Below are 22354 nucleotides of genomic sequence, written 5' to 3' on the forward strand. Positions count from 1 at the left end.
TCAAGTGTCGACCATTGCCACATCTGCCTTTTGCTTGTGCTGACCTTTAGCCTATGTCGATCATATCGTGTCAACTTATCGACCGTATACCAGCGGAGAATTCCAGCTCATCAGTGGATAGTTAGAAAGAACACATTTTATTATTTATTGTGTAAGGTTAAGGTCGTAAAACCAGATGTCTATGGGTAAATTTACTAAGATGGGGGTTCTATTGAAGATGTTGCAATGGGCAACCAATCAAAATCGACTTCTTATATTTTTAGCACCTTCTAGAAGATAATAAATCTAAACTGATTGGTTGCGCATAGCAACATCCCATCTGAAATAGAACTCCCATCTTAGTAAATACACCCTCTTGAGTGCCGTACTGTGGAGGAAAGTAGGTTTGAAATATTTATAATGCATATATATTTATTTGTATGTCTCTTATCTAGGGGGAACCAGGACCAGCTGGACCTCTGGGCCCTCCTGGGCCACCTGGAGACCCGGGTGAGAGGGTAAGTACTTACATACATAACCGCATCTTGCTGCATGCGGGTTCTTGAGGGCACACAGTATGTTAGTTGCCGCAGTCATGTCTGTGCATAGCATTGTTAAGTCATATGGGGCAGCTGAGTATACTCAATCATTTGTAAAAGGTCCCTCCCATGATGGCAGATACAAGGCCGACACCTTCTGCTTCCGGATGAAAAATACACCAACTGTCACTTTTATGCCAATAATCAGTGAAATCACCGAATCAGCCATATTGGTGCAGGCATAAATACATTTCATACTTGGCCACACTATACATTGGCACACATACATGCGCCAATGTATAGCTGCCATGCAAACTAGGAAGATAAGTCACACATTTATATTTCTGGTTTGACATATCGCCGAGTACAAGGCTTACATGCCACGCCAAGTGGATATTTTCATTATGGGACTGTGTTAAAGACAAACACAGCTTGAATTGATTTCTGTTAGCTAATAGGAGGACATGTCTCACATTAATAACAACCTCCTGCTTGCTCTGTGTGTGTAATTGTAGGGTCTGATCCATCACTGTTAACAGCTGCTGCATCTGGAATAGGGACAGGATAAACTCTGCACAGCTAATTTACTGCTGTTCGATTGGTTGGTACCCAGCTGTCAGCCTGCCAGTCATGCTGCTGGAGTCTGCATACCTCCCAACTGTCACGATTTTAGAGGGACAGTCCCGATTTTCGGGTCCTGTCCCGCTGTCCCACCCGCGGCAGGCATTGTCCCGCTGCGGGGGGGTGACAGTTGGGAGACCCCCAATCTAGTAGAATAGACGCTGTGCGCATGCGCACAGCGTCTATTCTCGTATGAAAATGAAGTCGCGGCTAATTAGCATAAGCCGTGCCTTCATTTGCATATGCCCCGCCCCCTTTTCGGGCGCTCGCACGGCTTCGCCGCGCGAGTGTCCCTATTTCATATGGACAGAAGTTGGGAGGTATGAGTCTGGACATAGACTGAGCACAATTTATATTGTGCAACTCCTGGCCTGTGTGCTGCATGTACAGCAATAGCGCACTGCAGGCATTTCATTGTTGGTGCAAAGCAGCTATAAAGCCTCCATACACACTAGACGACTAGGGGCACTGTTGATATAGTTCTGTATATTGGCGGTGCCACCGGGCAAACGATATTGAGCGCATACACTAAGCGATATCCGTAAACAATATCATTCAGTGATGTCACTGGGACTATCGTTGGCTATATACATACCCTCCAACATCTGAAGGGCAGAAATCGGTACACATCAAAAAGGGGGCGTGGTCATGGGTCATTGACCACGCCCCCTTTCCGAATGTGTACTGGGCATTTTTTTATTGAATAATGTCAAATTACATTCATATAAATATTATATACCTGTGAGTGTATATATACACATTATACATTTGTATTGCTATAATGATGACATGAAAAAGATGTGCAGGTTTATTGTAATTTATTTAACAGAACTAGTGCAGAGTGGAGTAAAAAGTAAATAAAAATCGGCAGTGAATGGGAAGGTATATGGGATGAGCGGCAGATAAAGTCTGTCTCTTGGAGCTGTTTAAGGGTAAACTGGCATCCCAGTCCCTTATGCTCAAGCTCCAAAGTGATACCTTAAGGTGTAAGGTCAACAGGTCCCCCGCAGATACTTCCGTGCCGTCCCCTGGCGTTGTCTGTGCTGCTTCTGCCTCCTGCCTGCACTGCAGTGCAGGCAGGCAGCGTCCGTCCCCACAGACCTCTCACTCTCAGTGGCAGAGGCAGCTTCCGGGTGGGGCGCAGCTTACCGATGATGTCACCCGGCGTCGTCCTGCTCCCGGAACTCAGTGTGCTCGACTCGGATGCCCGAGCAGACTTGGTTTGCTGGCACTGTACAGCTATGTTGTGTGATGCTCCTCCAAATCGGTACATCGGTACACTTTGAATTTTGCTGGTAGAGACCACTAAAAAGTGGTACTGTACGGGCAGAATCGGTACAATTGGAGGGTATGTATATAGCCAATTTCAAACTACTTGTTCAGCAGATGGGGGTCACTAAAGATGCGCAAGAGCATACATTGTTAATGATATTGAGTGTACAGTCTAGACCACAGGTTTTCAAACTCGGTCCTCAGGACTCCACGCAGTGCATGTTTTGCAGGTCTCCTTAGAATCACAAGTGAAATAATTAGCTCCACCTGTGGATCTTTTAAAATGTGTCAATGAGTAATTAATGACCTGGAAAACGTGAACTGCGTGGGGTCCTCAGGACCGAGTTTGAGAACCCATGCACTAGACATCATTTAAAAAGATATTACTCAGTAGGGCCCTTCTGATCGATATTTTTTTAATTTCTTATCTAGGGCCAAATGTAATAGGCTGTGAGAATCAGAAAGGGAGAGATTTCTGGAGAGTTTTCCCATTTTTTGTTAAAGTGGCAATCATTTACACTGCAAAACCAGCTTGATTTTGCCAATTTTGTAATTGATTGCTGCTTTAGAAAAAAAGGGAAAACTCTCCCAAAATATCTCACTTTCTGATTTTCACAGCCTAATACATTTTGCCCCTAGTGTGTCTGGGACTTTACATAGGACTATAGATGAGCCTGATTGCTCAGATGTAATAGTCCTGGCCTACATACAGGATGTAACTGCTCAGCAGCTGTTTAATGTGACTCTATGAAACAGCGCCTCCTTGTGGATGGAGAATTGTTGGTTACTTAACACACTACTTTTTGTAGTGATTATAGTACTAATAGTAGCAGTAATAATAACATTAGTAGTAATAGTAACAGTAATAGTAGCATTAGTAGTGATAGTAGCATAATAGTGGTAGTAGCAGTAATGGTATCAACAGTAGTAGTGGTAGCAGTAATAGTCAGTGGCGTAGCTACATATGTGGCAGACCCCACGGCGGCTTGGAGGAGCAGCACAGTGGGATCTACGGTGGGCGCCGCTGGCTGTACTGACAGGCGACCCAGACAGCAGTGAGCGCTGAGCTGGTCCCACCCTGTACATATCTAATGAGCGCCTCCCTTTCTAGCTTTCTAGATAAAATTTCTAGCTATGCCACTGGTAATAGTAGTAGTACTTGTAGTATTAGCAGCAGTAATAGTAGTTATAGTAATTGTTTAATAGTAATAAAAGTAGTAGTAATAATAGAAGAAGCTGAAGTAACGTTAGTAACAGTAGTAGTATAAGCAGCTGTACACTTGTAGTAGTAATAATAATAATAGTAGCAGTAGTAAAAATAGTGGTAGTATTAATAATAGTAGTTGTTGTAATAGTAACAGTATTATTATTATTATTATTAGTAGTAGTACTAGTAGTAGTAGCTAAAGTACTGGTCATAGTAGTAGTAATGTTAGAAGTAGTAGTAGCAGAAGCAATGGTAACAACAGTAGTAATGGTAGTGGTAATAGTAGTAGTTGTAGTATTTGAAGCATTAATAATAATAGTAGTAACAGCAGTAGTAGTAGTGATAATATTAATAGTAGTTTTTGTAATAGTATTAGTAGTAATAGTAGTAGCAGCAGCAGAACTAGTCATAGCAGTAATAATATTAATAATAGAAGTAGTAATAGTAGTTGTAGTAGTGGTAGTAAAATAAGTAGGAATAGTTATGGTAATAACAGTGGTGGTGATAATAGTATCAATATTAGCAGCAGTAGTTGTAGCAGTAATAGTAGTAGTTATAGCAGTAGTAATGTTAGCAACAGTAGTAGTAGTATTAATAGTAGTTGCTATAGTAATAGTATTAGTAATATTAGTTATGGTAGTAACAGTAGTAGTAGTGGTAATAGTAGATGCTATAGTAATACTATTAGTAATATTAGTTATGGTAGTAACAGTAGTAGTATTAATAGTAATTGCTATAGTAATAGTATTAGTAATATTAGTTATGGTAGTAACAGTAGTAGTAGTATTAATAGTAATTGCTATAGTAATAGTATTAGTAATATTAGTTATGGTAGTAACAGTAGTACTAGTAGTTGCTATAGTAATAGTATTAGTAATATTAGCAGTGGTAGTAGTAATATTAGTTGTAGCAGTAATAGTAGTAATTATAGCAGTAGTAATGTTAGCAACAGTAGTAATGGTGGTATTAATAGTTGCTGTAGTAACAGTATTAGTATTATTACTTATTGTGGTAACAGTAGTAGTGGTGGTAGCAGTAATAGTAGTAGTTATAGCAGTGGTAATGATAGTAGTAGTAGTAGCAGCAGCAGCAATAGTAATGGCAGCAACAGCAGTGGTGGTAATGGAAAAAGGCAGCAATGGTTATAGTAACACAGGGTTGCTGACTCTCCCGGAATGGCCGGGAGTCTCCCGAAAATCGGGACCCCCTCCCGGCCCCCCGGAAGGCTGGGCAACCCTCCCGGATTCAGGTGGGACCCCCCCTGCGCCCCGGATCGCGGCATTAAAATGCCGCAATCCTCGGGTCTCAGAGGAGGGGGCGGAGCTAAAATGACACACACGTCATTTTAGCCCCGCCCCCTCCACGGAGATCCGTGAATTAGACAGTTTGTCATCATTGGGGTGGGGCTTAGTGACATCACACTTAAGCCCCGCCCCCTGAGCGGCTGCTGGAACTCTCCTCTCCGGGCTTCTCCCGGAGAGGAGAATTATAAAGTCGGCAACCCTGTAGTAGCAGTAACAGCAGCAGTGATAGTACTTTTAGTAGTAATAGTATGAGCAGTGTGGTAGTGGTAGCAGCAGCAGTAGTAATACTACTAATAGCAGTAGTAGAAGTAACAGCTGCGGTTATAGTACATTCAGCAGTAGCAGTAGTACCAGTAGTAGTGGTAGCAGTATAACCAGTAGTATTAGCAGCAGTATTAGTGGAAGCAGCAGCAGTAGTAGTAGGAATAGAAGTAGTAGTAATAACACTAGTAATGGTAGCAATAGTACTAGTGGTATCAGTGAAAAGGCTCCTTCAAACCCCCCTCCCCCTACTATTTGGGGTAGTTAGGAGGTATGGAATAATTAGTACCTGCCCCACCCCCCCTTCACAGCACGATTGCCCCTGCCAAGGATTGAACTGGTGCAAATGCACACTGATGGTTTGTGTTAGCATAGATGCAGCTGATTCTTAATACAGCATCCATTTATGAACACGCAATTGGAGACATCTGAGACAGGCCTGTAAGATATAGAATTCAACCATAAATTGTGTTCAAAATGTTTTTACTCCCTAATCTTATCCCGTTGCTTTTAGGCATATCTAACTAAACAGTGCAACTTCTCTTCTCTAAAGCCCCGTACACACGGGGGAGATATATTGCTCAGTTTCTCCTTTTCATCTATCGCCCCCGTGTGTACACAGCTTTAATGCAATGCTCAGTATTTGTTCATATTCTTCTTACATTGTAAGCTAAGTCGGACTGAAGGTAGTGATTATACAGTAATACTATAATGTCAAAATTACAGTAGCTGCAAATGACATGTGCCCAGTCGCAAGCTGGTGTCCCTACAGATTGTATGTACTCCAACCTGGGTAAGTGAATGCGGTTAATGTCCAGGTGCCCTCTGCCAGCATTAATTCCACGGGCTGTGTATAAGTACAAGGGCCAGATTCCCGAGCAGCACAACCCAGGTGGACCCTTTCACACCGAACTTGGTTACCCCTGACAATAACCTGGGTAGTACGTTTAGTGTGAAGGGGAATGTGTGACTGCAAGTACTGTACTGTGATTTCTGTGGACAGGAAGCATGCACATAGCTCATATACCTGTCTGAAGAAAGGGAATCCTCTTAGGTCAGACATACCTGTATGTCTCCTGTCAAACGGGGCCATAAACTAAGCACATCCATGTTTTCTGGGGAACAGAAGGTATTACACAAGATTAACATGCCAGTAAATTACACTGCATGTAGCGAGGACTAAATCCGTGACATATCTGAGTGATGTATTGACCCTCAGCTGAGAATGGAATCAACATGGTGATGTCATGTAATATGTATGTGTGCAGTGTTCCTTTATCCTCGCTCACTCACCCTGCAGCACTACACCACACTCTACATGTCAGTACACGATGCCGATTTCTCCACACTCTTCCTGTGACTGACAGCCCACCCGTCTCTCTTCTGTTTTGTTTTTTTGTACAGGGTCCTCCAGGGCGACCTGGCCTCAATGGAGCTGACGGAATCCTAGGGCCACCTGGGAACACAGTGATGCTGCCTGTAAGTAGAACCTGAATCTGAGGGATTCTGGGTCATTGGACAGCAGGTGTGTAACTAACACGGCACATGCTGGCGTGCGCACATAGGCTGAAGGTTGTGTCCACCCTCACGCCGGACCTAGTTTTAGTGTGTGTCAGCCCAGCCACCAAGGCCACTGGCATTCTGATAAGATGGCCATGTCAGAGAGTAAGTCACTCAGGGGGAGATGTATCGGCCCTTGCAGTGAGATAAAGTAGAGAAAGACAAAGTACCAACTAATCAGCCCCCAACTGTCATTTTTCAAACACATGACAGGAAATTATTGGCTGGTACTTTATCTCTCTCCAGTTTCTCCAAAGGTACATCTCCCCTCATTGACTAACAATATTTAGTGCAACGGTGTTCTCCCTCTGATTTCACGCCATAGTTATCCCCACCCCCAGAAAAGCTGAGGTCGGAGCAGTGCCGTGAGTTATACATGTAATATATTAAATACACCATACTTTTCTATTTGGCATAATCTGAATAAGGGGCAGTTTCGTGTGGCATTAATAGATATAGATAAGGGAAGTGACTGACCTGGGGTGATTGATGGGGGATATGATGATGTAATGTGATGATGTAATGAATATAGTCCTAGGCATTCCTCTGGGTGATGCATGACACATTCCTGCTTGATGCATGACACATTCCTGCTGTGGACAGGGTTGTTAATCCAGGCACACACCATCGATGGTTGATACTTTTGAACCATCAGTAGGAATCCATTGATGACTAAACCATTGGCGGGTAGGGGCAGCGCAGGATGCAACACATGCATTGGACCTCTTCTACCGATGCGAGTCGATGGACTTCCCTTATTGATGGCAAAGCCATCTGCTACAAACCATCGACGGCGACAAGAACCATCGATTATCAATGACCCTGCCTAGAAAGGCCTTCTAGATTTCAATAAGTGCGCACCCTAATTAAATGATTCTCCCCTGTGAATCACAGTATTGAGATTATTATATTGATGATTTCACAGTCTCCCTATGGGGCATAATAAAGAACCAATACAATTAAATAATTACTCTGTAGAACTCACGCTGTAAGTGACAGAGCTCTCGTTGCTTTGGAGATTCCTTTGTATGAATTCACTGTAATGGCAGCACCCATATAATTGGGCTGTTGCAAACTATGTGGAGCGGTTGCCATCTGTGACGTGCTGCAGGACATACAGTATCAGGCCAGTAATGTAACTGCTAGAATGGGGCCTGATTCAGAGATGGAGGATGTCTGCATTGTAGCTGCACCTTTGAAAGCAGCAGTGATTCGAATAATGGGAATGCCACAAGCGTCTGAGGACGAAAGACACTCATTGCTGGTATCTCAGATCCAATGGGCTCCATCCGTAAAGGCAGCATCGTGACCATCGGTCGCTGCATTGGCCATAAGGCTCACTCAGAATGGCTGCCACCGCTCCATAGCTGGGGGCAATAAATCTGAATTGTTAGACAGACACTTGCCTAATCACTACCAGAAAACAGGGCCAACATCCCCCCCCCCCCTAATCTCATGACTTCCTTTTCCCCACCCCCAAGCTGTCATTGGCTGTCATTCAGCTGCCGGTTAGGGGTTACTTGCATCCGGCGATGCAGGACCCAACGTGCGCATGCATAAACCAATATCTGGTCACGTTCCGTATGTGTGGAGGGACAAGTGATCACCAGTTGCCTTTAGAAACACTAAGGGCAGTTCTCATCCTTCGTTACTTGTATGGGACCATAGCGGTGCTGTAGGTCCTACCGGCTACTGGCCACACACTGTGTCTCCTGTACGTCATTTCTCCATTTAGCACTGGGGCCGAGAACATAAACTGCTCTGAACATGAATTTATGTTGCACTATATCCAACTACAACTGAAAATATTATGTGGTGTGTATCTCTTGTATAGTTCCAGTACGGTGGTGATGGCACAGGACAGACGGTGTCATTTCAGGAAGCACAGGCGCAGAACATCTTGCAGCAAGCCAAGGTAACGTGTACCGTGGAGCATGTTTTTGGGTTGAGGGGATTTTCCTAAAAATTGCTTCCATTGCATTGCTGATTAATGTCATTGCTTCTATTGTCAGATGGCTATGAAAGGTCCGCCTGGGCCACTGGGGATGACGGGGCGCTCAGGTCCTCTTGTAAGTATGTTTATAAGGAGTTGTAACGACATTTCCTTTTACCTCATATTAAGATTAGTGTTCCTTCTGTTCACTGATAAATACAAAAGAGCCAGAACTGAGAAACCACTTAAAGTTTGTATTGTTTGCTTATATTTCAGGGTGCACCTGGTCCACAAGGTCTAAAGGGTGATTTTGGGGAATCAGGACCTCCGGTAAGGGATTTGAGCTTTCTTCTATTTCTTACTGTGGTTCTTAACCTCACCCCTCAAGTATCCACAACTGGTCATGGTTTGAAATTGCTGCCTGTGGAACATGTGGGATGGAAACTGACACAGCAACATAGGTTAACGCACCTGTGCTTGAGTAATGAGTCTACAAAACATGACCTGTTGGTGGTGCTTGAGTGCTGAAGTTGAAATAATTTGTTATACCTTGTTTTGTTTTCTCATACTAGTTAAAAGCCTGTTAGTCCCTACCTGCTTAGTCCCTACCTCCAATCTCTGTCTCCACAGCTCCGTCTGTCCATATGCAGGAAGTTCTTTCAAACAGATAATTTTGCTTTCACTTTCTGTTAAGGAGTAATTTAGTCCATCTAGTGGCCTCTAGTGGTCACTGGCGGTACTTCACCTCAAAAAAGTTGAGGAGGGAGCACCCATGTCCTTTATTCCTGTTTTTGTTGGAGGAGATACTTAGGAGGTCACACCAGTTAGGTGCATGCCTGCAAATGTGAGTTTGTTTTATAAAACTCCAAGACTATGCACTTTGGTAGTCGCGGCAAGGGTATGCAAATTTTCTACCAAACGATTTCGGAGCAGTGCATGAAAAAGTGGGGAGATCTTCCTGGACCCCAAAAGAAGTAATAACTTCATTAGCAGATAGAAGGCTGATAATAGCCACAAGTACTGGGTGCCTTTAGAAGGTGCCAAATGGAGGATTTTTGCATTTTTTTTAAATTGAAAAACCCCACAAATAGCCAAAGAATTTTGTTTAATAAAAAGGGATTAAATATACAAATAAAATACAATTTAATTAAAAAAATGAGCTTTTAGGGTAATGTGAGGTGACTTTTTAAAAATCTAAATTATGAAAAGTACTTATTTTTTGTAAAAGTTAAAATTTGAATTGTGCAACTTGAGGTAATTTATTTTTTAAACCCAAAAATGACATGAAGTTGTTAGCCCAATTCAGCTAATTGAAAACCTCCAAATGAAGGGGGTTTGGTAATAGCCTCTTAAGCAAGCAAGTCCATTTTATGCAGGAGGGTGTCCAGTAAAAAAAATATGAATTTTCTCTGGAAACACAATTCAAAATTGGAAATGTATTGTAAATTCAGTTTGCATTGTGAATTTTCTGGGAAAGCGGCATGCACAAGCCAACTAGCACAACCTCGCACCAGGGGCCTGATTCAGACCTCTGCGCAATTGTCCGAAAATCCCAGGTTGCGATTTACCGACAACTACGCATGTGTCAATGAAAACTTAAACTGCGGCCACCGCATGGCTACAGGGGCGGCGATGCAACAACATGGAGTTGTGGGGCGCCGCCTTTCCTGGGAATTACCTGGAAAATGTAGGCCTTTGGATCGGACTTATGTAGTGCTTGGCACCACCCCCACAGAATACTGCTGGAGATTGCAGTTTTGCTCAATTTTGCTAAACTTCAACCAACTCTGAATGTCCCCCTGATTGGATTAACCCCTTAATGTTAACAATTACCATTTTGGAACATTCTCATACATATTTTTGGTTGAATTGGGACAATCAGCCATTATCCTGCCTGCATAACCATATAATGGGAGCGAGTATATGCAGCTAGCCTCCTTATACAACCCTGCAGGTTCATTACACAGGTGTTCTTCAACACTGCACAGTGTCACCCATCTCCCGCAGTGCAGAGCTTCATCCTATCTGTGTCACCCTATGGTGAGGTGGTTTGTTTCCATAAGACCAGCATAGACCACCAGCCTCATTACACATCCTGCAGTCACATTGCACTGACCCGCCAGGTATATTGCACTTGTGCACAGCGCCATCTATCTGCCATATTGCCCAGACTTATTCTGCTTGTGTCACCCAATGGTGGAAAGATGGCTCCATAGCATCTTGCCCTTTTTTGAAACTATCTGAATTATTCCTTTATGGTTCCAGGGCCCACGGGGTTTTCAAGGCATCATTGGACCCCCTGGAAAGATTGGTAAAAGAGTGAGTATCAATCCTACACTTACATTATGTGTATATTAATATCATCGACTCCATCAACCTATCACTCATACTCTCTCTCTCTCTCCCCCCCCCCCTCTCCTTCTTGCTTATTTCCATACCTCCTTTTCCATTCTGCCCCTCTCTGTTTGTGTTCTCAAACTGGCCGTGTTCATCTTCTCTCTGTTATCTCTCAGGGGCGCGGAGGAGCAGATGGCGGCCGTGGATTACCTGGAGAAACTGGAATCAAGGTAGGTGTAAATCTTAGCACTGTACTTGTGCAGACCAGTGCATTATAAAGTGCAGGTAGTATCCAAACCCCCTGCTCTGGAACAAGTATGGGAATATGGTGGAGCGGCTTTATACCGTGATAAATATACATACTTAATGTAACCAGTAGAAGTCTGATCTGAGCTTTCTGAGCACACATTCTCCCACCCCCATATTAAGTCCCCTTTCTCCTATTGCTGGCTGCTGTTCTCTGACCCAGCGTGCTGATTGAATGCTTAGATCCACGCACAGAAGACTAACCAATTAGATTTGAACTGTTATTTTACTGGCTGTGTTTCAATAATGACAAAGCTGATTGGTCGGTACATTATCTCTTTCTACTTTTTCTCTTTCCAAGTTGATAAATACCCCACCAAGTACGAAAAGCTGTGGCCAGAGCAGAAGTTCCTTTCCTTATACTGTATCTGGTGGACCACATCTCTAGCAAAATCATTTTTTCTATTTAATAATTGAATATATTATATATTATCAGAAAAACTTAAAAATACTATATAGGAGATGTATCAAGCCTCCTAAAGTGTGGACAAGGGGAGACGTTGCCCAGAACAGTGGTGTCAAACTCATGGCCCTCCAGCTGTTGTGGAACTACATGTCCCAGCATGCCCTGCCACAGTTCTAGCAATTCATTATATAAAATATGTGGTAGGGCATGCTGGGACGTGTAGTTCCACAACAGCTGGAGGGCCATGAGTTTGATACCACTGGCCCAGAACAATCAATCATCTTCTAGCTAGTACGTACCAAGTACATTCTATAAAATATGTAGAAGTTGATTGGTTGCTCTTGGCAACTTTTCCATTTCTCCAGTCTTTATACTGTACATCATGATTCCAGTCTGCGCTCAGATACCGCAGTCTAAGACAGCCATGATGGTTGCGCACTTTGGTCTATCACTGATCACTGCCATCGTGAAAGGAATTAAAAGGAGTCTTTACGTTCTCTGGACCAATATTAATATTTCACATTTAAACATAAGTATGTAGCATTGGTCAGCACAGGCTCACACGTTCAACAAGAAATAAGTGAATATTCTATTCAGATGTATTTAATCTGAAAACTATTTCTAAGGTCTGATTGCAGAAAATAAATATTGCAAACATAGAAAAACAGATGATATTGCATTAGATTCAAGGAAATATAAGGGAAATAAAATAATTAAAAAAAAAGTCAGTTCTCTAATTTACATGATGTTTGTACTCTGGCGTGAAACAAACTTTTTTGCTATACATTACGTATAACAAAAAAGTTTGTGTCACCAATCTAAAGACCCTCCTTAAGGTAATGAACACTTTGGAAGATCTCGTACTTATCCTATATCACCTTGTTTATGATATCCTTCAGTGATGTCATCCTGTCCCCAGTGACATCATCCTGTCCCCGATCTGTACATGCAGTCGCTGACGATATAGTCAAATTGTGAACATCATTAATGAGAATGTGCTACAAAAAACATATTGAGCGTACACACTAGACTATATTACAAACAGTATCAGTAAAAATACAGTATTGCTTAGTGCAGGCATGTCCAACTATGGCCCTCCAGCTGTTGTGAAACTACACATCCCAGCATGCCTTGCAATAGTTTTATACATTCCCTACTAGCAAAACTGTGGCAAGGCCTGATGGGATTTGTAGTTTTACAGCAGCTGGAGGGCCACAGTTTGGACATGCCTGGCGATTTGAACTTTAGTAACTGTCTCAGTAGAAATGGAGGGTTGAGACAGACCAGATGGTCACAAAATTCCGTTCTTTGGACACTTCTCTAACCTCATTGATAACCTTTTTCAGATACCTATTTCTTGAACTAGCCTAAAAAGAATGTCTGTTGGGATGGGATCATTATCTTGCTTCCTTGACTTAAAGAGAACATATACTATCTCTTCAGCCCTGGAACCAGATCACATGCATATCAGCCATTTTAATACACAAAATCAGGTCACACCTAGGTCAATATGATACAGTTATTTTATGCATACAGAATACACAAAATATAATATCTGAAGATTACTTCGGAGAGTCTCAGTGCTACCCCCCCCCCCACTCACTCTCACACACACACACACACACACACGCACGCGCACACACACACACACACACACACTCACACACACACTCACACACACAGGCATACACAACCCCCATAGGAAGTGAATGAATGCTCTCTGCATTATGCTGAAACTGAACTCTATGGTAGCATCAGTCAGTTCTCCCAGACTGTACCAACGATTATCCCACATTGTGCAAGCAAATATCTCCACCCAAATTATAGCAGCATTTAGTTGCTGCCATAGTGCTAGCATTCATTGTACCCTTTCTTTACACATCTTAGACCCACCCATTCTATAGTAACCAGTGCATCACATTCTCACCAGCATTACTCCTACGTTGGTATTACAGTACTATTGCAATGTCTAAGATTCATTTTGCACAGTCAGAAACCCAGGTGCATTGTACAGAATACCTGCTATATTACATAGATAGATCCTCAATGGATGGACATTTGGCCACATTTTCCAGACCTGCAGCCACATTTCCCAGACCCCTCATCTCTATAGACACACCTATTCATGAGGGTCATCAACAGATGGTTGCTAGTGTTTGATTGTCCTGGCATTTCCAGGTGCCAACAGAATATGAGGAGGATTTGCCAACTACCATCTTTAGAAGTGACTCTCTGTATATTACTCAGAGAAGGGCTGATAGCATTGGGTGAAGGTGGTAGATATTGGCTTCAGTAGTGAATCATTTCCGCCTGCCTCACCACACGTAGAACAACGTGGTGATGTGGTCATTGAGACTGAACCACTGCTAGTGGCTTCCTGCACCCTGTGTGTAGGCATAAGATGCTCTTCTCGTTGGTCATGAAACGACAGATGGCATTTACAGGTACAGTATATCAAAGATTCATCCCTGTTTTTCTTGGCCTAGGGTGATCGTGGATTTGATGGCTTGCCGGGACTTCCAGGCGATAAGGGTCACAGGGTAAGTGGAAAGGAATAATGGTGTTTCGTGAGCTTGGTGCTTAATAAATCTGTCTCTGGCCTCCTATCCTCAAGCTTGTTTTATTAATGGGAGGAAATGACATCATATGTCCAGCTACATGGAGGATGAAGCAGTTTTACCCCTTCAGCAGCGATGTTGTGACTTACAAAGACTGTGGAAACATCAAGGGACACCTTGTGTCCTGATTATAGGCTACGATGTCCTGCCAAGAGTTCTGATCTCATTTTCTCTTTTCTCTACTGCAGGGAGACCTGGGAAATCAAGGGCCTCCTGGTCCAAGTGGAAATAATGGTGACAAGGTAAAATCCACTTTGGGTTATGTGTTATGTTATAATGGAATAGCATCTAAGTATGTATTCAGTACTGAGCAAAGTAACTGTCCCCCACCCCGATGCTGCAATCATCCCAACCACTGTGCACATCACATCACTGTTTTGTGGCACAGTGATGATCATCTTCTACCATGGGGTGGAGCTGCCCCGTCCCCTTTAGTGGCCACACTCCTAATACCGTTATATCTGCTTCACTCTCTTTAGTGGTCACACCCCTAATACCGTTATATCTGCTCCACTCCTTTTAGAGGCCACACCCCTAATACTGTTTTAGCTTCTACACTATCATTTGTGGCCACACCCCTAATACCGTTATACTGTATCTTATCTATTTTATCTCGTCCATACCTGACCTGACTGGCTTTTTGGCACTACAAGTTACCAGGCATTTGGAAATATGGTTGTGGCTTTTATAGTTCAATGTCTGAGTGTTTTCTACTAATCCCTAATCACTGCATAATTCACATGAGCGATTCATGTGTTTAAATATTATCAGTTTAAAGGGTGAGTTTTGAGGCCCCTCCATCAGAACAGCGACCATACCAACTCCATGGGCAGTGTGGTACATGTCAGACACCCCTCATTACCCTTCCGATTGCTTCCTTAGGGGCCAATCATGGGGAACGACCTATGGAAAATAGATCCACTCTGAAGATTGTGCACACTCCCTTCCATGTGTAGCCCAGGCACTCCAGACAGGCCCAGGTCTGGGTATTCAGTACCTGCTCCATCCCCCTCTCAGCGCCGTTGGTTACAGCATTGACTTTGGCATTAAAACAGATGCGACGCATGTTGGAAAATGCCATTGATAGATAGCTGCAGTTAATACAGTACAGCACTATATAGGGGTCTGCAAGTGTGGTCTGCACATTTATATATAATTGTTCACAGTAACTGAACGAGAAAGGTGCTGTAACCATAGCAACAATTCAGACATCTGCTTTAATCTTCCAAAGAGACTGCTATGAATCCATGCATGCACTTACAGTGTAGTCTAGATGATAAACTATCATAACTGCTATTCAAAACACTTAATTTACAGTATTGTACCTCCTGTATTACACTGTGATGATGCTCTCCTGTCTTCTCAGGGTTCTGATGGACCTTCTGGACCAGCCGGGTCCCCTGGAGAGGCAGTAAGTGGTCTTTCTATTTCATGTACAGCTAGGTGGTCCTCGCACATGTGTTCCTACTGTATCGGAGAACTGTGAATATGACTGGTACCTGTAGGGGGTGACACCACCTACTTTGCCTAGAAAAGACTCTGCGACTGTCATCTGTAAGAGAGAACTGTCCCCAGTACTGATCTGTTCTTATAGAGATCTATTGGTCTGTATTCAATGCGGCCCTATTCAATGCCGCAGGGAAATTCCCCCAAACAGCAAAGCTTGCGGCTAATGCAGGGAGCCCGCTGCATTTAGCCGCGAGTCTCGCTGTTTCAGCAGCTGAATACGCCGTTTCCCCCCCCTCTCCAAAAACAGAGCAAGGGTGAAACAGCGTATGCAGGGGGGTCAGTTAAACACTGACCCTGCTAGCTGTGACAGCGAGCCGGCAGCCCTGCGAGCTGTGACAGCGAGCAGAGAGCCCTGCTTGCTGTCACAGCTCGCCCCCAGCATTGAATACACCCCATAATTGTGATGTCCAGGCAACTATCAGTGTCAGTACTACAAGATGATACAGTGACAGTCTGTGGACATTTATTTTCCCTAGACTAGAGATGGGTACCCCTTGATAGGAGCCTATACCCAGGCAAAGAAACTCGGTGCCGCATCGACAGTACAGACTGCGTGCTGCTGAGATGGCGCATCAACTAGTCGACTCTACTGAAAAAGCGGGTGGACTTGGAGGCGGGGCCGGGGCATCATGCAGGGAAGCGTGTTATACACAAGGGCCTGGCACACTGCACTGCATCAGGTCCTTGTACACTACAGTACTGTAACACACACAGCCAGGCATATATATATAGATTGTATATGTAATGAAATGAAATTCCTGGGGGTAATGGATGGCCGCGCTGCTGAAACACAGCCGGGCATGCATATAGATTCATATGCATGCCCGGCTGTGTTTCGGCTGTACTACCGTCCATTACCCCCAGAAATTCAATTTGACACCATTTGGAGTAATTTACCCCTGTTCCCTGACCACTACTCTATTCCGTCTTTTATGGTGTGTAAATGTCATTTAGTCTCTAGGGGGCATTGTTCCCCTGACATCTATATATATTAGATCTACTGTAGTAATATGGCTCCCCCAATGTATTTGAATAAATGTTAATGCATGACCATAGTTTTACTTACATGTTAATATAGCCAATTATTATGAGGTAATATGATGCACCTACCTTACAGGGTGCACGTGGCTTGGTGGGTCCCCGGGGGTCCCCTGGCCCACCTGGGCAACAAGGTGTGAGTGGTATCGATGGAGCTCCAGGGCCAAAAGGAAATCAAGTAAGTAGATCATTATCATTATTGCTACTACTCTATATTTATAACGTGACATCACATTACATTCAGGGGTCCATGATACAGGTAAATGACGTGTAACTACAAATTTTGTTCCTCCCTGCCAAAAAAAATTCTGCATTAGAACATAGATTTATACTAATTTTTTTTACCTAAATGCTCGTTGCCATGGGTATTATGCTCATTGACAGGAGTTACATGCTCGTTCCCAGGGGTTACATGCTCATTGCCAGTGTTTTTTTGCTTGTTTCCAGTGATATACACCAGGCTCGCTATCTGGAACCCAAAACTTCTGGGTAGCGATATACGCTACCCGCTAGGACATCTAGCCATCTGTCCAGCAGGACCACTAGCATCTGTCTCCTCCAAGCTGGTGGACATTTTTTTAAGGGACATTTTCATCAAATTCCATATGGGCTTTCAGACGCTTTCAAATCTGCAGAGACCAAGTGACCCCATAAAAGCCGGCTCCCCCATTCCACCACTTGGGCTGCAGTGCCATTGAAATGACATAAACAAGGTCAAAATGGCCCTACCCAATGGAGCTTACAATCTAATAGGCGTGCGGCAGTAGATGACTAACATGCCATATTATTTGGCATACATAATGGAATATACCCCCCAAATGAATGGAAAATATCATGTTCAATAAACTAGATTGTATAATTACCTGTCTCAAATATACTGGGTGTTGTTCTATCAAACAGGGCATTCAAGGAGAGACTGGACCCAATGGACAGCAGGGAAACCCGGGAACTCATGTGAGTAACTACAAACCCAGTAGAGAAACACTGAAGAGTTATCTGGCAGGAAATCTACCTGTTATTATAAGGACATGAATCTCGGAGAACTGTAATGAGATGTAAAGAAAATGCACCAATTCTAGACAGATATCATCTGAGGAGTGTTTTATATATATTGCACATATTACTTACCTACTAAATATTGTGAATGCTATATAGCAAAGTTATGCAAATTTCATGACATCACCGATCCATGAATATGGGAGTGACTCGGGGGAGCACCTACATATCAAATCCATTACTTCTGTCTTTAGGTTTAGAAATATCAGCAGCCTTGACACATACTGTGTGCTCTTGGCAAACCGATCAAAACCAACTTGGAACATGGAGACCGTATGAACAGTACACTTTGTTTGGTATACAGCTCCTTATTTCAATAATGTCATTGCAGGGTTTACCGGGACCTCAGGGTCCTATTGGAATGCCAGGAGAGAAGGTAAGTCCAAATACTTCTACTTATTACTATACATCATAGTTCTTTTATATCATTGTGTAAGAGGGTTATTATAAAGTTATGGCTGGTGCGGTTTATAGAAGCTTGTATACCTGATGAATTCATAAGAAGGATGTAATAGAGTTTAGCAACAGCTGCAGGCTGAGAATGACTTGAGACGCTATACTGGAGGGACAGTAGGTGGCAGTGTATCTTAAGCTATCACGGAGTGCCTTTCTCTTTGATGTCTAATTGTACACTCTTGTTTGTTAATCTTCTATGTTATGTTATGAAAGTGTTACATGTACTGGTCTCCATACAGTCTTCCCTGTGTGTTTATGCTAGAACAAAGCAACACATTCTGTAATGTATTGCATTTTTAGTAACGATGAGAGACCTATAACAGTTTAGAGCTTACAGAGGGTATTTTTAAGGATGTGTACCCAGCACCTCAAAGAACACGGATGCTCTGTTCAAGGTGGGCTAGTATAGAATGAGAGAGGCCTCAGTTCAGTTTAGATAACTATTTAAGTGCCTCCTCCTAGGTCCATCCTCTATTCCCAGAGTCATCAGTGTCCCCCATATGTACCGGGTACTTGCAGCTAAGTGAGTTAATGGAGGATTAATAAAGGTTCAGAAAAGTCAATGAACAATTAATTGGAAATAGAAATTGAAACCACAATAAATGGAGTGGAGAAGAGCAAAATAAAACGAGATTGTCGGGGTTCCTGTAGTGGAATTTTATGTATATAATAGAAGGTGGTGTAGGTGACAGGTAGCTGGGGAATAAACTGCTCTTTCTAATTAAATAATTGGTGATAATCCTAAAATAAAACTCCATCATTGTCTCTATTGTCTCTTTACAGGGTCCCCCAGGAAAGCAGGGCATATCAGGTCTGGCTGGATCGGAAGGGCCACCGGTGAGTACTTGTAGGATACACGGTGTGTTTAGATGTTGTCTCTGTGCCACCGCTATGCAATTGCACTAACAGGATTATTGGGTGAGTTGCTCAGTATATAGGGAAATAGTGGGGCCTCTGATCTTCATTCCTTGCTGTGGTCACAGGAAAGTGAGGTGACAGAGTTAATATGAAGATATTGGGGGTGTGTTGGGTGAAACATGAGATTGGGGGAACATTATGATGAGAGGGGGATCGATGTCATGAAGACACACCAATGGGAGGAGCTAGAGTTCCCCTCTCGATTTGTCTGTGTGCACAACCTAATGAAATGTTCCAAGGTCAGAATTTTAAGCCTGGATTTAAAGGTCCATCTTGCGTCATACTTTGACTTTGTATGTAGATGAGTAAGAACAATGCACAGAGGATGAAGGTTACTGTACAGACGTGTATATCTGTTGGTTCTGGTTTTGCTAACTTCTATATAAATCAATGTTGTAATAAACCTGCCAAATACACCATGTATTCTCCTCTTGTGTGTGATTGATACTTGATCTTGTGTTGTATGAAGTCATGTGTTACCCTCGCTGACTTTGTTCCATGCTCCATCAAATTCACATCATTTGTAATCGTTTATGTTTAATGCGTTGTGATCGATCATCACCCGGGAATAAACTCGGCCAGCACACAGTACAGTAGGTTTCTATTTTAGGAAGGACACAGTCATGCTGATCTCATGTTAGTATTTCGGAGCAGCGGTGTCAGTCTCTTGGCAAATGCCGCTGGCACCTACATTGGCCAAACTTGGCCTAAGTTTTTTTGTGACACAACTTCATTTCGCTCTCCCGACTAGGACACCAAGAGTCACGTTTTCTAGGAGATGTTCATATGACCTAAATCCCCATCGGTAACCATGAAAATATGTGGAATCCCGTCACCGCCTAATCCCCTCACTAGTATGCGAGGGGATGTGTTCTTGAACACATCCCCTCGCATGCAACCGAACGAGAACAAAATATATTTTTTGTTTCCCCTTCGTTAATCAAAGACAGTCTAGACTGACTTTTATTGTGGCCAGAGATGGCTGAATACGGGCGCTGACATCATGTGATGTTAGCTGCCGGCCCCGAGCATACAACGCCACGCTTGCATCCACAGGGGAACGGCCAGTGTTTTTATGGGGATGCCCATAAAATGCTGGGAGTTCCCCTGCTCCAACCCACTGTCTGCCCCCTTCCGCCCCCTCTAGATCGAACGACTCGGCAAATGTGAAACTCACCAAAGCCATTTGCAAACCCCAAACTTTGGGGATGGGGCCAAATTTGGCCCGCTATGAGTGGTTCTGAATCGGCCCCATATTTAGGACACTATGGGATAAATTTACAAAAACTTTTAAAAATGAAAAAGCTGATGTTGCCCATAGCAACCAATTAGAGTCTGTCTATCATTTTTTATGCTGCAATAGCAAAATGATAGACACATTCTGATTGGTTGATATGTGCAATATAAAATTTTTCCAATTTTTTCAAGCTCCCAGCATGCCCTGCCACACTATTGTGGATAGAAAATGCTAAAAGGATGGCAAGGCATGCATTTATTGTCCTATGCTCAATTATAGATCCATGTAACATTGCTTATGAGGGACAAATGTAATAGAGTGAGAGTTTCAGAAAGTGAGAGATTTTGGGAGAGTTTTCCCATGTTTTTTGAAGCAGCAATCAATTACACTGCAAAACCAGGTTGATTTTTGCCATGTAGTTGATTGCTGCTTTAAAAAACATGGGAAAACTCTCCCAAAATCTCACACTTTCTGAAACTCTCACCCTATTACATTTGGCCCCCAGTTTCTACAGGGAGGTATCTGGCCACTGTCCAGAATATTGTACTTTATTAGAGTACCCCTTCTGTAATTATGTCTTGTATTTCTTAGAACGTTTGTTTTATTGTTTTATGATTGGTTGTTGAGATTTAACGTTTTTGACTCTTGACCTCCAATTTTCCCAAAGTTAGCGGAACTTAAAAAAAAAAAAAAAAATCTTTATCGTTGATAAAAAACAAAATAAAGGCAAGTAAATGACATGCAGTAATATTCTACAAAAATATTCCAGAAATATGTCATGAAAGAGACTACTAATATAAGAGACTACTAATATACTACAAGAAATTCCAGAAATAAAAGCGATGGGTTCCAAATAGATCATCCGATACATATGCCATGAAGAACAACGTCCATATACTGTAAATTACAAACAAATAGAGTTTTCTGTAGAAAATGAGTAATATACTCAATAGTGCGACTGTAGTAGTTATATTACTAGATGCTGCTAATAGTTGTAAGGCTGAAGTATATATACCTGTATATGGTGCCACGGGGAGCACTTTAGCAAACACCAGACATCTTTCAGATGTAGAAGAACTCCATACCATTGGAACAAATAGTCCACAACTGAATTAGGGATAATTGAAACAACTGTGTACAAATTGTCTGTACCCCAAAATTTCCTTTTTAGGTGCTGCTTTTAGAGTGAAACTTAGGGGCTCATTTATCAATGAGTGATATAACGTGTGACGGTGTGAGTGATAAAAATCACGGTGTATGATAAATGGTGTCCAGCTAATCAGCTCTGCATGGTCATGTGTTTGAAAAATGGCAGTTGGGGGCTGATTGGCTAAAATCACCATTTATCATATGCAACGAGTTTTATCATCCACAGTGAGCATAATCATGTATTGATAAATAATTTCCTTGGTATTAAAGAACGAACGTGTGAGCACTTATTGTACCTTTAGCTACTTCATATGATACTGTCACTTGTTCACAGGGACATCCCGGGAGAGAAGGACCTGTTGGGGAAAAGGGGATTCAAGTGAGTATACAAGTTGGAGAGACTTTCATAAAGTTGGTAAAATATTAAAATAAAAGTAGAATGTATACAAGATCTAATTATCAAGGAATAAAGTGGCCAATGCACAGCACACATTTATATTGGGTGGTGGTGTTGTGTGTGTGTGTGTATAGCTTCAGCCAGAGTGCTTGGGTCGATGGAAGAAGACGGTGGTAGTTGGAGAAGAGTAAAGGTTTTCTTCAGATGACCAGAGGGGGTACATTGATGCTCCTTGCTTTGAGTAGGGCAAA

General features: G+C 42.7%; 1 protein-coding gene across 1 annotated transcript in view; it reads left to right on the top strand.

Moving 5' to 3' along the window:
* COL5A3 (collagen type V alpha 3 chain) overlaps nucleotides 1-22354 on the top strand; it is a 196262-nt gene that overhangs the window by 119989 nt on the left and 53919 nt on the right. The window contains exons 7-21 of the mRNA XM_083180418.1: nucleotides 435-497; nucleotides 6588-6662; nucleotides 8578-8658; nucleotides 8756-8812; nucleotides 8953-9006; nucleotides 10942-10995; nucleotides 11190-11243; nucleotides 14212-14265; nucleotides 14532-14585; nucleotides 15710-15754; nucleotides 16970-17068; nucleotides 17791-17844; nucleotides 18278-18322; nucleotides 19186-19239; nucleotides 22041-22085. Coding sequence (XP_083036544.1) covers nucleotides 435-497; nucleotides 6588-6662; nucleotides 8578-8658; nucleotides 8756-8812; nucleotides 8953-9006; nucleotides 10942-10995; nucleotides 11190-11243; nucleotides 14212-14265; nucleotides 14532-14585; nucleotides 15710-15754; nucleotides 16970-17068; nucleotides 17791-17844; nucleotides 18278-18322; nucleotides 19186-19239; nucleotides 22041-22085 — 888 coding nt within the window. The remainder of the gene's footprint in view (nucleotides 1-434; nucleotides 498-6587; nucleotides 6663-8577; nucleotides 8659-8755; nucleotides 8813-8952; nucleotides 9007-10941; nucleotides 10996-11189; nucleotides 11244-14211; nucleotides 14266-14531; nucleotides 14586-15709; nucleotides 15755-16969; nucleotides 17069-17790; nucleotides 17845-18277; nucleotides 18323-19185; nucleotides 19240-22040; nucleotides 22086-22354) is intronic.

This window comes from Crinia signifera, chromosome 4 (genome assembly GCF_055691185.1).
Source record: "Crinia signifera chromosome 4, ASM5569118v1, whole genome shotgun sequence".
Taxonomy (NCBI): domain Eukaryota; kingdom Metazoa; phylum Chordata; class Amphibia; order Anura; family Myobatrachidae; genus Crinia; species Crinia signifera.